At 40.7% G+C, this 16,395-nt stretch overlaps 1 protein-coding gene across 1 annotated transcript in view; it reads left to right on the top strand.

Moving 5' to 3' along the window:
• RASGRP4 (RAS guanyl releasing protein 4) overlaps positions 1 to 16,015 on the top strand; it is a 96,399-nt gene extending 80,384 nt beyond the window's left edge. Inside the window, exons 12-16 of the mRNA XM_082262918.1 lie at positions 2,344 to 2,453; positions 7,322 to 7,457; positions 13,991 to 14,027; positions 14,132 to 14,328; positions 15,604 to 16,015. Of these exons, the coding sequence (XP_082119044.1) occupies positions 2,344 to 2,453; positions 7,322 to 7,457; positions 13,991 to 14,027; positions 14,132 to 14,328; positions 15,604 to 15,807 (684 nt within the window). The 3' untranslated portion in view covers positions 15,808 to 16,015. The remainder of the gene's footprint in view (positions 1 to 2,343; positions 2,454 to 7,321; positions 7,458 to 13,990; positions 14,028 to 14,131; positions 14,329 to 15,603) is intronic.
• The last annotated feature ends 380 nt before the right edge of the window (positions 16,016 to 16,395 follow it).

The raw sequence follows: 16,395 nt of genomic DNA, 5'->3' as shown, positions 1-16,395 counted from the left end.
AAGTTTCTTCTTTAGGGGTAGAAGGGTATACTGCAAAGCTCTTCTATAGATACAGAAAGAGTGTAAACAGACAACATATATGTATTTCAGTATACAGTAAACAGAGTTGTATAAAGTACTCGAAACTCATACTTGTGTAAAAGTACAAGTGCTTGATCAAAAAGTGACTTGAGTAGAAGTACTAAAGTATTCAACATTTTTTGTACTTAAGTATTGCAAGTAGTTTTTTTTAAAATGTTGCTACTCAAGTACTAAAAGTAAAAGTACCAGTAGTTTTTTAAAAAAAATTGCTACTCAAGTACTGAAAGTAAAAGTACAAGTACTGTGTTATGTAGTTATTAAAGAAAGAAGTCAAAAGTTTATTAAAGTTAAAGTTATTAAAGAAAGAAGTCAAAAGAAGTTAAAAGTCAAAAGTACACATGACATTATACACATTTTTTTGAGCTTCATGAAACCTGCCATCTACTGTTCTGGCAGTGGTCATTTTTAGAATAGTAACGAGTAACTATGCAGCACACAAAAAAATATTGGAGTAGAAGTATTGAAATCATCAAAAAAATGTAGTGAAGTAAAAGTGGAAGTAGGAGAAAAAAATTCTACTCTAGGAAAGTACAGATACCGCCTTTCGGTACTTAAGTACAGTAGTGAAGTAGTTCTACTTAGTTACTATACATCTCTGACAGTAAGAGCATGTAAGTAGTTCATGATATACTAACCCTGTAAGCACGACCATATCATTTGAAAAACCGCATCATTTAAAAGCACAAAAGTTGCCTGCTGTTGCACAGTACCGCCAATCCAACCGCTGAAGGCGCCAAAACCCGTGCCTGCTCCACCCAAAAGGGGGTAAAGGGAACTCCACGTTATAATGGTGGTAACTTCATAAGCCCAATCTGCCAGTAGTAAAGGGGAGGGTAAACCATAATTTTGTATGCTTGGAGATCTATAAGTGTCCCAAGTTGTAATGGTTCCATTACCCATTTAATGCCTACCTGAATGAAACCTTCAGTCCCAGATGTCATGAAATATTATGAAACCCAGACAGGGTGAAGATCTATAAACATAAGATTGCCCCCAGCTGAAGATCTTACAGCTGGAAGGTTCTGATACACATCTACAAAGCAAAACAATCAGACAGGTGGCCCTTCAAGGTTCATTCTTGTCTATGGATGATTTAAATCACTATGAGCTTACAAGGTATTTTAGTCATTAGAGCAATCCCTCCATGATGTCAGAGCCGGTCAGAGATGTAATTACTCCCGGTCTGGTTGTGACAATCTATGAAGAGAGAAGAGGATGAATTTTGAAGGGCCACCCAAAATAGTCTGATTTTTTTGCTTTGTAAATGGGTAGCAGAACCATCCAGCTGTAAGATCTTCAGCTGGGGGCAATCTTATGTTTTTATATCTTCACCCTGTCTGGGTTTCATAATATTTCATGACATCTGGGACTGATGGTTTCTTTCAGGTAGGCATTAAACGGGTATATTGGGCTTTTGAAGTTACCACCATTATCACGTGGAGTTCCCTTTTACCCCCATGTGGTTGGAGTGTGCCACGGGTTTTGTACCTTCAACGGTTGGATTGGCAGTACTGTGCAACAGCAGGCAATGTTTGCGCTTTCAAGTGATGCAGTTTTTCAAATGATATGGTCATGCATACAGGGTTAGTATATCATGAACTACATAAATGCTCTTACTGTATACTGTAATACATATATGTTGTCTATTTACACTCTTTCTGTATCTATAGAAGAGCTTTGCAGTATAACTACCTACACCTGAAGAAACTTTACATTTTTGAAACGCGTTGGGTTTCTTTCTGTTATAAGAATCACTGACAGTCTGCATACGGTTATTCCTGTACATCCACTACTGGCATGTAGTGCTTTTATGCAATTATATGTTTTTTCTGTTTGTACATGTATAAAGTATATTATTTTTAAAGTACCGTATTTGATATTTATGCCCTAAAAAATCCCATCAGAGGATTCTTTGTACATATCACCTTAAAACAAACCCCTCCAGCGGCACGTTGTCACTGCTGATAGGGCTTCAATCTTGACCCAGTCTTCCTTCCGGGTTTCAAGGGCTCCAGCTCCAGAATGAGTACAATTTTCCACATACTCACTCCAAAATCTCTTGGAAAGCTCTTCAAGAAGAGTAGAGGCTGTTATAGCTGCAGCGGGGGGCCAGCTTTATGGTTTTGGAATAAAATGTCCAGCAAACTCCTATAGCTGTGATGGTGGTTAAGTGTTCATAAACCTTTGGCCATATAGCGTGTTTGTGTTTATTTGTTTTTTCCCTTTAGCAAGGTTCTTTACGATTATCCTATTTCTTTGCAGTCTGTTTTTCGGTTTTATGATCCTGATCAGAGAGGATTTGTCTCCCGGGAAGACTTTGAGAAGGTTGTTTCCAGTCTTCCATTCTCCTGTCACATCCTAGAAAAGGATCTGTAAGTATGATGCATTTTTTAGAATGGACAAGCAGCCAAGAAACTAGCCTGCATCATATATATATATATATATATATATATATATATATATATATATATATATATATATACATATACAGTGGGTACGGAAAGTATTCAGACCCCCTTCGATTTTTCACTCTTTGTTATATTGCAGCCATTTGCTAAAATCATTTAAGTTCATTCTTCTTCCTCATGAATGTACACATAGCACCCCATACTGACAGAAAAACACAGAATTGTTGACATTGTTGCAGATTTATTAAAAAAGAAAAACTGAAATATCACATGGTCCTAAGTATTCAGACCCTTTGCTCAGTATTTAGTAGAAGCCCCCTTTTGATCTAATACAGCCAGGAGTCTTTTTGGGAAAGATGCAACAAGTCTTTCACACCTGGATTTGGGGATCCTCTGCCATTCCTCCTTGCAGATCCTCTCCAGTTCTGTCAGGTTGGATGGTAAACGTTGGTGGACAGCCATTTTTAGGTCTCTCCAGAGATGCTCAATTGGGTTTAAGTCAGGGCTCTGGCTGGGCCATTCAAGAACAGTCACGAAGTTGTTGTGAAGCCACTCCTTCGTTATTTTAGCTGTGTGCTTAGGGTCATTGTCTTGTTGGAAGGTAAACCTTCGGCCCAGTCTGAGGTCCAGAGCACTCTGGAGAAGGTTTTTGTCCAGGATATCCCTGTACTTGGCCGCATTCATCTTTCCCTCGATTGCAACCAGTCGTCCTGTCCCTGCAGCTGAAAAACACCCCCACAGCATGATGCTGCCACCACCATGCTTCACTGTTGGGACTGTATTGGACAGGTGATGAGCAGTGCCTGGTTTTCTCCACACATACCGCTTAGAATTAAGGCCAAAAAGTTCTATTTTGGTCTCATCAGACCAGAGAATCTTATTTCTTACCATCTTGGAGTCCTTCAGGTGTTTTTTTTAGCAAACTCCATGCGGGCTTTCATGTGTCTTACACTGAGGAGAGGCTTCCGTCGGGCCACTCTGCCATAAAGCCCCGACTGGTGGAGGGCTGCAGTGATGGTTGACTTTCTACAACTTTCTCCCATCTCCTGACTGCATCTCTGGAGCTCAGCCACAGTGATCTTTGGGTTCTTCTTTACCTCTCTCACCAAGGCTCTTCTCCCCCGATAGCTCAGTTTGGCCGGACGGCCAGCTCTAGGAAGGGTTCTGGTCGTCCCAAACGTCTTCCATTTGAGGATTATGGAGGCCACTGTGCTCTTAGGAACCTTAAGTGCAGCAGAAATCTTTTTGTAACCTTGGCCAGATCTGTGCCTTGCCACAATTCTGTCTCTGAGCTCTTCAGGCAGTTCCTTTGACCTCATGATTCTCATTTGCTCTGACATGCATTGTGATCTGGAAGGTCTTATATAGACAGGTGTGTGGCTTTCCTAATCAAGTCCAATCAGTATAATCAAACACAGCTGGACTCAAATGAAGGTGTAGAACCATCTCAAGGATGATCAGAAGAAATGGAAAGCACCTGAGTTAAATATATGAGTGTCACAGCAAAGGGTCTGAATACTTAGGACCATGTGATATTTCAGTTTTTCTTTTTTAATAAATCTGCAACAATGTCAACAATTCTGTGTTTTTCTGTCAGTATGGGGTGCTATGTGTACATTCATGAGGAAGAAGAATGAACTTAAATGATTTTAGCAAATGGCTGCAATATAACAGAGTGAAAAATTTAAGGGGGTCTGAATACTTTCCGTACCCACTGTATATATATATATATATATATATATATATATATATATATATAAATATAAATATGCGCATATATACAGTATAGAAATTAAATTTTTTATTTCCATCGCTTTGTTTTTTTTCACAGTAAATAATGCATATCTTTAGACATCATAAGATGAAATAAACATCAATCATAGTCAGTATGTCTATCAACAGTTAATCTACATGATATTGTGATCTGGTTAAGAGCTTAACAAGCAAAAAGTATAAGATAGAGCAGAGCTAGTCAGATGCTCCTAAGTTTGCTGGTGATTTTGAGGGCTCTTTGGGGTTTTTGGCAGGGGATGGTGGTCTTATACTAAGAGTTGAGATTAGGAGGAGTGGACACTTAGGCTAAATAGCACGTTGGGCCCAATGAGCAATGGAGGAAGGTTGTTAATGGACACGTTCTTACAGACGCCAGGTATAAAGGGGTGTTTTCTACAGGAAAGGTAGAGGTGAAGACTGTTAAGACCCACAGTAAATAAATTGTGGGTGGTGGGTTGGGAGAGGCATGGTTGTAGATTAGAATAGCAAGGAGAACAGGGACAGAGTTTAAGGCTGGGTTCACACTTATGCAAATTGGATGTAGGTTTTCAATTGCAGGTATCCAATTCACATTACAGGAGAGTGTGACCGGCTCTCAATGGAGCCGGTTCACACACCTCTGGGGTGGCCGCGGTCCACACTGCAAAAGGTTCCTGTGCGTCTTTGGCTCAGTTTCAGGTCCGAATTCAGGCACAAATTCAGACCTGATTCCCACCAAAAAGGGGGGAACAGGGACGCATCAGACCCTCTGCTGTGAACCACAGCCACAGCTAGTGTCAATCCAGCCTAAAAAAGTGGTGAGAATGGTTGGTAGAAGTGAGTTTGAGAACCCAGAATTTAGGCTGGGGGTTCAAGGACACCATGTATGTTGCTGCACTACCCTCCTCTTTACTCTAGTAGGTAGCAGCATGATAAAAGGAGGGAATCAAGTGGCCTTAGACTTGAGCGCCTGGTAGGCTAGTATATGGTATTTTGACTGCGACGTAAATGGAAATCTCAGAAGACATAGCTGATTTAGGAGTGTAACATCTGCAAAGACTTGTATCATTTTTTTTAAATGTATGTACTAATAGTGAGTTAGCTGTGATGATCTTTTGATTAGAACTCTGCAACATACCCTATATTGTCAAAAGTATTGGAACGCCTGCCTTTACAGGCACATCATTTTAATGGTATCCCAGTCTTAGTCCGTAGAGTTCAATATTGGTTTGGCCCACGCTTTGCCGCTATAACAGCTTCAGCTCTTCTGGGAAGGCTGTCCATATGGTTTAGGAGTGTGTCTATGGGAATTTTTGGCCATTTGGACGAGAAGGCCTGGCTCACAGTCTCAGCTCTGGATCATCCCAAAGGTGTTCTATCGGGTTGAGGTCAGGACTCGGTTCAGGCCAGTCAAGTTCCTCCACCCTAAACTCACTCATCCATGTCTTTATAGACCTTGCTTTGTGCACTGATGCGCAGTCATGTTGGAACAAGAAGCGGCCATCCCCAAAATGTCCCCACAAAGTTAGGAGCATGAAATTGTCCAAAATGTCTTGGTATGCTGACACCTTTAGACTTCCCTTCACTGGAACTAAGGGGCCAGCCCAACCCCTGAAAAACAACCCCACACCATAATCCCCCCCCCACCAATTGATTTGGACCAGTGCACAAAGCAAGTGTCAGGGGGCCAGGAAACCAGACCACACGAAGATGCAAGTAAAATGAAGCAGTTTATTAAAGCAACAACAATAAACGCACAGCAAGAGTCCGTCTCAGATGCATCCATCTCTAGGACAAAGGGCAAACCAGTATTGGGATGAGACAGAATGGGAGCCGAAGTGAAAGCAGACTTGAGGGCCTTGAAAGCTTGGGTGGCAGCAGGCGTCCAATTGCACAACAATAAATGCACAGCAAGAGTGAGGAGCAAAATCAGGACCAGCTGGGGTCAAGCTGGGGTCAAGTCCAGAGCGGGTAGTCATCAAAGCTGGGGTCAAGTCCAGAGGCAGGTACTCTGCCGATGCCGGGTCGTCTGCCGATGCGGAATTGAGAGCCAGGAAGGTCATCAGCCAAGCCAGGTCATACACGGAGGAAGACGAAGAACAGAAGACCGCTAGTAGTGATACACCTTGGAGCACAAACACAAGGGCAAAGGATTACAAGCCAACAGGTGATATATATAGTTAGGTGTGCAATATCATCTCGGAGCGACGCCCAGGCAGCAGGCAAGTGATGATGCAAAGAGAGTTTATAAAAGACAGCAGTCTGCACATGTCCAAGATGGCTGCCAACAGGAAGGCAAGGTAAAACCTTGACAGCAAGGTCCAAAATAGACAAAGGATGAGTGAGTTTGGGGTGGAGGAACTTGTCTGGCCTGCACAGAGTCCTGACCTCAACCAGATAGAACCCCTTTGGGATAAATTAGAGTGGAGACTGCGAGCCAGGCCTTCTTGTTCAACATCAGTGTCTGAAAGGGTGGGCCAACTCAATATTGAACCCTATGGACTAAAGCCCTGTACACACAAGAAGAAATTCGGCCAGGAAATTTCGTCCGACGACCGATCTGCCGATTTTCGGCTTGTTAGTATGGCGCTTCCGACAACCGACTCTGACTTTTCGGCCGAAAAAATCCTGGTGTGCAGGCTATATAATTTTTGTCGACCATCAAAACACGTCCGATTTTTCGTCTAATTAGTACAGATTTAGATGGGGAAAAATCTTATGAACAAGACTAGGCATGCTCAGAGATGAAAGAACACATACAAAGCAATCCAACACATGACATCACTTCTGAAGTAGAATTCTGTCGTGCGGGAAAATTCGTGTGCAGTCTAGAGCACATTCCAACCAACAGACACGACACCACTCTGGACAAAAGACGGACGACCGGTCGGTGGAAATTCGTTGCGTGTGTACGGGGCTTAAGACTGGGATGTCCTTAAAGTTCATGTACGTGTAAAGGCAGGAGTCCCAATACTTTTGACAATATAGTGTATGAAATCAGAAACCAGAATGTGTGGATATATGGTGGATGAATAATGGGTAAGGAGGTATTCCATAACGCTCTCACACCTTCTGCATAGGGAAGGACCGGTAAACCCTCAGGAGATGACATCATACTTTATGAAAGCCAGCCAGGTTTGCTCCAAGCTTGGAGTTCCTTTCCTACAAACGTTGGTGGAAATACGACTGAAGGAATCTCCTCTGTGCCCCAGCTGTGTAAGTGACCAACCTTCCACCTTCAGTTAATGGTGGCCCTCTCTTAGTATTAAAGTGGGTGTAAGGGCAAAACATTGTTCTTCTTAGCTTAGGATAGAGTGAGGAAAGGTTAGACCCCCTGTTCATTTGTTATCACTATGTCCCTACTGAGCAGATTCACCCATCTTCTTGTCCTGACAGCCCTGGTCACCAAGACAGAAAGTGACATAAAATCCAAAAATGTTAGAGTTATCAGCAAAGCAAGAGGGGAGTGTCAATCACCCAGTAGGGACAAATTTTTCAGTGACAACTGTCTAAGATGGGGGGTTTCAGCACTTCTCTACTCTCTCCAAAAGTTTGGCTTATACATGTTGATAAAGTTATTTTAGAATTGCCATATCAATTACTAAATCACATATCGGAGAATAAAAAGGACCTGCAACACCACTAGTCACCCACATATAATAATAAAACATAATTAACACTGTGCTAGGGAGGAAAGCTGCTAGCCCTTGGAACAGTAGTACTAATATCCAAAAAACAAATCTACACAAAATAGTGCAGCACTAATCACAGAGAGTCCAAAAAATGTAAATAATAAGCATGAATAGCCATATAAAAAGTCCATATATAGCACATAAAGTCCAAAGGAATTAGTATATAACACCAAAAGCTCCTAAAGGAAGAATCGCACACAGATGAAGGTGTAATTGGAAATTGCAGAGGAGGAAAGTACACCCAATGTGATTGAGATGTCTCCTTACCAGATCCTAGTAACCAGTGGCTAACAGCATTGGTATGGCTCTCAGGTAATCCAGGGCTTAACCTTAAATCCAGAGCTGGAACCCTCAGTGGAAATGGACCACTCAATCAAATAATTGGGTAGCAGTTCTTCAATTGTAATCCCCCTCAGTGTGCATAAGAAATAAGCAGAAATACTCCCATAGTGCATTAAACGTATAGGCTTTAATTGTTAAAAAAAGGTAAACCACTCCCTTCTTGTCCGTTCAAAAACCAGCGTATAAAATGTCAGTGAAAAGGACTTACTGCGGTGTTCCTGCAAAGTCTTTATCCAGAGACTCCCGGCTTCTGGGCAGAGACGGGGCGGGTATACCACCGTTATGCGCTGAGAGGCGTGATGTCGATTGCCATCAGGAAACCGTGCCCTACATGTTTCGTCATAGATGACGTCTTCCAGGGGTTGGTCCTGGGGCAACCCCCGGAAGATGTCATCTATGGGAGTATTTCTGCTTATTTCCTATGCACACTGGAGGGGGATTACAATTGAAGAACTGCTACCCAATTATTTGATTGGAGTGGTCCGTTTCTACCGAGGGTTCCAGTTCTGGATTTAAGGTTTACCCTGGCCATACCAATGCTTTTAGCCACTTATAATTTAGTGGTTACTAGGATCCGGTAAGGAGACATCTCAATCACATCGGGTGTACTTCTCTCCTCTGTGATTTCCAATTACATCTTCATCTGTATGCGATTGTTCCTTTGGGAGCTTTTGGTGTTATTTACTAATTCCTTTGGACTTTATGTGCTATATATGGACTTTTTATATGGCAATTCATGCTTATTATTTACATTTTCTTCACCCACATATAATGCTACTTTAACTCTTTAACTTGAGGATTTGAAAGAAATTCATAACTGTGGAAGGGGAAAAAATCACTTGGTACCATGCAGAGAGGCTGCATGCTGCATAGTAACCATGGGTCACCTGCTTACTTCACAGAATGCCTTGCATCTTTCTCAGTGAATGCAAGGCATTCTCTGATTGGAAAAGGTAGAGAGGTCTCTGTGCAGTTGGCAGGAAGCAAGTATAGGGATCGTCTAGCGGCCTGTGCAGCATAGCAGATCTATGTGAATCACAAGTGTGGCTGAGAATATTAAGTAAAAATGTTGTTTTAAATTAACCCTACAAATTATTTAGCTTGGACAGATTGGTCTAGAATTAAAGTTTTAACATATCAGCCTCAATGTAAGAACCAACATGCTTTACCCCGGTCACATCTAAGCTAAGTGTGCAAAGAATTATCTAAGGCAGCAAGAACATGCTAGGGCAGTTTTCCTATGCAGGGTGTACATAATGAACCTAGTCCTTCTCTGTGCTGGTAATCGGGAATTTCTCTATTTGTTTTGCTTAACCTCAATGTCACAAGGAGGCAGGAAGTGATGAAGTCTGTGGTTTGATATTTGATTTCTGGTGAAGTGACCGCCCAATTTGTTGTCAAAGCAAACATATACTAATATAGCAGGGCAAAGAGCAATGACGTCTTTTTCTAGCATAGGTTAGGAAATGAAAGGAATTATCTGATTTGCTGCTACAAGTGTATCTTTTCTATTGTGTCTGTGTCACTTATAGCAACCCGTTATATTCCTTCTTTAAAGCGGAATTCTAGGCATTATATTTTTGCATAGTTACTGCACATTGGTCCAGCTTGGTCCATAGTAAAAGGCCCGTACACACGATAAGAAAAAAATCGGAAGTAAAATTTCGTCCGAACGATCTGCCAATTTTCGGATCGCTAGTATGGTGCTTTCAACAGCCGATAACGAATTTTCATACGACAAAAACTCGATGTGCAGGCTATAAAATTTTTATCGTACATGAACACAACATCCGATTTTTGTTTAATTAGTACAGTTTTCGTCCGAAAAAAATCATAAGAGCAAGACTAGGCATGCTCAGAAACTAAAGAACACATAGAAAACAATTCAACACATGACATCACTTCTGAAGTTGAATTCTGTCATACGAGAATTTTCGTATGAAATTAACCTCTTCACTTTCCATATGAGACTAGCATGCAACAAAAAAAATAAAGAAAATGAGTCCCATAATCTGATCGTGTGTACAAGGCTGAAGTATTCCATACCTGGCTGATCCCTGTGGAAGCACAGAATCACTGAATTAGCAGCCACGATTACAGTGTGCCTCATTGCCTTCTGGCTTTCATGCTGTATGGCTGCCCTTCTTCATAGTGAACAAGGCATGGGTTCCATTCAGAGAATGCCTTGCATTTTTTTCAGTGAATGCAAAGCATTCTCTTGGATTAAGTGGAGAAGTTAACATCACAATCTCTACCTCATCCAGAGAATGCCTTGTATTCACTGAGAAAATAAAATACAAGGTGTTCTCTGAATTGCGCTTGGGCCGAGTGAGTGACCTCCTGTATTTAGTAGGCAATAGAGCAGCCATTTGCCACGGAGCCCAGAAGACAGAAAGGATCACTTGAGTAGCAGCAGCTACTACAGTGAATTCCAGCTTCCACAGGTAAACACTATGTATACATAGTGGCCCAACTTAGACCAAAGAAACTATGCACAAAAAAAATAGTTCTGCTTTAAATTTTCTAACCTAAAATGAAAACAACCCAACAATTTCTCATTGTCAAAAGCAGCCAACATCTTTCTTCCTTTAGCTATACTACATCAGGCAACATGTCTGAAGGAGGATTCCGTGACCCTTATATTCATGAACGATCAGTTGATTGTAGATACAGTTGCTTCCAATAATCTTTCAATCAAAAGCAAATACTGCACAAAGGATGAAAAAAATTTGGTCAAAACTGACAGAACCTGTCGTCATTTTCATTTTAATGACAATAGCTCTTTATTGATCAAACCACTTATTTCATGACATGAATTGACAATGCTTTCTGGTAATAATGTTTATTGAAATGTTTGTAGAAAATATAGGAAAGAAGAAACCAGTACAGGCGAAAGAACATCAATGGAGTCAATAGGACTGTACCGTATCGACTCATAGTCCAGAAGAGAAATACCATAGGACACGTGAAAAACAGATAGTGTGTTGGATGACAAGATGGGATATAAAGAAAAAAAAAATGAAGTCTGGGAGTGCAACACTATTCCCAGTCACACAACCCATTATCTCATAGGCCAGTCTTAAATGAGGCATAGTTAAACCGATACTTCAAGACATAATGAAAGATAGGTGTGTAATGACAGGGTGGTTTCAGAATAGAGGTTACTGTTAAAAGGAAGAGGTAGTATACCCCACTTGGTGATTTTTACCTACAGGTAAGCCTATAATAAGGCTTACCTGTAGGTAAAATGAATACCTCTTAAACCTGCATAGTTTAGGAGATATGCAGCCGCTGACATCAACGGTGCATGTGCTCTGAAGGTCCGGAACTTCAGAGCTCCTTGCCGGAACGGAGGGCTCCCGAGCGTAGGAGTGACATCATTGAGGCTCCGGCCAGAGCCCATGAAACCTGCAGAAACAGAGGGAACAGGTCCGCTCCCTCAGTGGTGACCGGTCGCTGCTGCGGGGGCTTCGTTCTAAGGTAAATATTTCATAATGTGCTTGTATGCGATACATACAAGCACATTATGCTATTGCCTTGCAGGTTTTTTTTTTTTTCAGCTGTTTACTACTGCTTTAATCATGATAAAGGGCAGAGTACTTTTATTAAAGAAACAAAACAAAAAGGAAGATGGGGGGGGGGGGGGGTTGGGGTAGTTAACTCTCAGCAGTAGATTGGTGATCCAAATGATCCAAATGAAACTTGCAGTGCCACTCTAAGCTGAGACAGATCTACCCACCGGTTGCAGTGAAGGTAGCTGGCGTCAGTGCACCATTCAGAGTTGTAAGAGCATTATCAAAGAAAAGAAAAGGTGCCACTCACCAACCCAGTGCATTAGTATTTACAAACCCAATTCTAAAAACGTTGGGACACTGTACAAATTGTGAATAAAACAGGAGTGGACTAATTTACAAATATCATAAACTTGTATATTATTCACAATATAATATAAATAACATATCAAATGTTGAAAGTGAGACATTTTGAAATGTCATGTCAAATATTGGCTCATTTTGGATTTCATGAGAGCTACACATTCCAAAAAAGTTGGGACAGGTAGCAATAAGAGGCCGGAAAAGTAAAATGTACATATAAGGAACAGCTGGAGGACCAATTTGCAACTTATTAGGTCAATTGGCAACATGATTGGGTATAAAAAGAGCCTCTCAGAGTGGCAGTGTCTCTCAGAAGCAAAGATGGGCAGAGGATCACCAATTCCCCCAATGCTGTGGCGAAAAATAGTGGAGCAATATCAGAAAGGAGTTTCTCAGAGAAAAGTTGCAAAGAGTTTGAAGTTATCATCATCTATAATGCATAATATCATCCAAAGATTCAGAGAATCTGGAACAATCTCTGTGCGTAAGGGTCAAGGCCGGAAAACCATACTGGATGCCCATGATTTAAAATGGACTGTGGCAAAGTGGAAAACTGTTCTGTGGTCAGACTAATCAAAATTTGAAGTTATTTTTGGAAAACTTGGACGCCATGTCATCCGGACTAAAGAGGACAAGGACAACCCAAGTTGTTATCAGCGCTCAGTTCAGAAGCCTGCATCTCTGATGGTATGGGGTTGCATGAATGCGTGTGGCATGGGCAGCTTACACATCTGGAAAGGCACCATCAATGCTGAAAAGTATATCCAAGTTCTAGAACAACATATGCTCCCATCCAGACGTCGTCTCTTTCAGGGAAGACCTTGCATTTTCCAACATGACAATGCCAGACAACATACTGCATCAATTACAACATCATGGCTGCATAGAAAAAGGATCCGGGTACTGAAATGGCCAGCCTGCAGTCCAGATCTTTCACCCATAGAAAACATTTGGCGCATCATAAAGAGGAAGATGCGACAAAGAAGACCTAAGACAGTTGAGCAACTAGAAGTCTGTATTAGACAAGAATGGGACAACATTCCTATTCCTAAACTTGAGCAACTAGGTCTCCTCAGTCCCCAGACGTTTGCAGACTGTTACAAAAAGAAGAGGGGATTCCCCACAGTGGTAAACATGGTCTTGTCCCAACTTTTTGGAGATGTGTTGATGCCATGAAATTTAAAATCAACTTATTTTCCCCTTAAAATTATACATTTTCTCAGTTTAAACATTTGATATGTCATTTATATTGTATTCTGAATAAAATATTGAAATTTGAAACTTCCACATCATTGCATTCTGTTTTTATTCACAATTAGTACAGTGTCCCAACTTTTTTGGAATCGGGTTTGTAGATAAATGTGGCCTTAGCCAGAGTCACATCCCTCTGACATGTTTCAGAAATCTGTGACCAAGCCCCGATGAGCAGGGCGAAGCATGACGTGACTGGAACAACGCTGGCTGAGGCCATATTTATCTACACTAATGCACTGGGCTGGTGAGCGGCACCTTTTCTTCTTTGTAATAAAACAGTGATGTTATAGCGTGAATTGCAACTATTGCAGATCAGACAGATAACATCTGCAATAAAAAGGCATAAAGGCCCTGCCATTCCAAAAAGGAAAATGTAAGCAAGCTAAAATAGTTATCTCAAGATATGAGAGGACCATCAGTGCAATACCACTAGAGAAGGAATGTGCCAAATAAAAAAAAATAAAAAAATGGAGTTCCAATGCTTTCAGGGAAATGATCTTTACATGTACAGGCAGCAGGTGTTTGTTACATTGTATTTATTCTTCTCATCTCACCTCTTTTTTTTTTTTTTCCCCCCTTTTACCAGATTTGGGCTGTAGCTAAGCAAGGCTATGTACCTGAAGGTAATTATTCTCTATATTTATACACTGCAGATTATCTTCATAGCCATACATTAAGACTACATAGTGTAGATCTTTAATTATGATTGATTGTACTCTGCATTCAGGTTTGCACAAGGATACTACACAGACCTGGACATCTAGGCACAGCAGTCCCATGCACAGCAATGAAACAAGAGGCTTAAGCCAAAAAGCATGTCAAACAGATGGTACCCCAGAAGACCCTGCTCATGTCAAACCCAAGTGTGACGAAAACTGCAGGACTTCAATTGCCTTACGAAGACAGCTTAAAGAGATAGAAAAGGTAGAAGGAATAACTAAATCCAACATATGGGTGGGGGGGGGGGGGTAATTTGGGGTGTTCACCTCAAAAGCCAATCTGAAATCTAATCAGGCTAAAAAGGGCATAACTATTTTACAATATAAAAAATGCAGGAACTTGCCTTGCATTTTTAGCTGTCTGTACACATGTAACATTCAGGTAAGGTTTACCTGCATTAAAGTAGAACTAAATGCAAAACTTTTTTTTTTAGCTTTGGATAGAGTGGAGATGGATTAGAACGCCTCTCAATTTTTATTGCTGCCTGTGCCCCCCTTAGGGAGATTCATCCTCTTTATTCATTCTGTATACCATGATCATTGAAAGCATAAGTAAAAGAAAACCCCAAATTTTGGGTTGTCTCCAGCAAAGTAAGAGGGGAACTCCTCCAACGGGGATAGTAGTTCCGGTGACCTGGGAGTCCCCAAGGAATTCCCTTATTTTGCAGGGATTCAGTTCCTGTTTGGCTATGGGACAGGAAATGAAGGTAAATCTCCGCAATGGTACACAGATGGTTAAAAGAAAAGAAAAAAAAGAAATCTGACAGGGGTTTGGTCTATAGTTCTACTTTAAGCTGTGCTGCGTAGTGCGTACATGGGCCCTATTGGCCACCACAGACAGTACATAACAAATAGTGCTTAACTATTACTGCTTGGCTGCTAGGATGCAGGTGGTCATTCAGAGTTGACATTTACATGGTGGTGGATGGGAACCAATAGGCTACATTAACACTGTACCCATATAAACCTTACAAATGTTTACATGCGTACACTGAGATTTCAAAACTGTGGACAATGCACATCTGTGTCTACCATAAAAAAAAGACTTTATTCACTCAGCTGGGGCTCAGTTTTATTGCCTCAGCAACCTCAGACCCTGAGAAGCAACTAACATGGTTTCTCTGTGTTTGTAAGTAATAGTTGAAATGTATTTGTAACATCCTCTGCAGCCTAAAACCTATAAAAAAAAATTATTATCTATCTATCTATCTATCACACACACATATATATATATATATATATATATACTGTATATACATATATTGAAAATATCTGAAATGTATGGCTTTAGAGATAGCTTTGTCCTATTTTGAGGACACATTTAGGTGAATGGTTCCTAACAGGTTTAAGCACACTGGAGTTTGGCCCTGGTTGAACACCCGTGTATACAGTGCATTTTTTTATTTTTTTTTTATTTCTCTGTTACAATCTGTTCACTTATCGCCATATGCATCTGATATATTGATAATTTCCATTGCAGAAGAGGGACCACTTATTAATGGAGAATGCTGCATTGCACTGCACCAACTCCAAGCTAGCTGTAGAAAATGCCAAGCTGCAGAGTCAGTTAAGTATGTTGCAAGAGAAAGTGCAAGCGCTGAAGGTGAACACAAAGATGCGACCAGCTGTCAATCAAATACTCGAGACTTTGAAAGAGCTTCACATACAAGAAGGAAACCCGTGACCAGTAAACAGGCCACAACCCAAGGACAATTTAAAAAAATATTTAGAATATTTTAACTTTTTTGTATTGTATATACTAAAGAGATAATTACCTCTGTGGGGTCGTCCTCTGTGTACATAGTGTACTATGGCATGCACAGATCACTTAGTATGTTAAGATACAACTAATTTATTTATGCAATTTTTTTTTTTAACTAGCAAGTCAAAAACTTTTCTTAAGTACAATTCTAAAAATGCCTGTATTATGTGCAGTAACCCACGGCAACCCTAAAACTACCCCCAGCGATCAAAAGGTTATTGAAGATTTCTGCTAGGGGTGGTAAAGATATTTTTACATTTCTATAAATAAAAATCTATTTCATTTTGATTTCTTGAGGTGGACTATAATTCACTTGTAGGGAAAGCTTCACAGGTTTTCCTATTCCTTGGGGTTAATTTCTAAAAAGAAAAGGAGTTGTCTACTTTTCACAAAAAACGACAAGACTGCTACAAAACACCATTATGGGCTTGATTTACTAAAACTGGAAAAGTGCAAAAATCTGGTGCAGCTGTTCATGGTAGCCAATCAACTTGTTCAATTAAGCTTTGA

Source organism: Pelophylax lessonae, assembly GCF_965119305.1.
Source record: "Pelophylax lessonae genome assembly, chromosome: 7".
In the NCBI taxonomy this organism is placed as follows: Eukaryota; Metazoa; Chordata; class Amphibia; order Anura; family Ranidae; genus Pelophylax; species Pelophylax lessonae.
The sequence above is the reverse complement of the archived record's forward strand: the minus strand, read 5'-3'. Positions and strand labels throughout refer to the sequence as shown.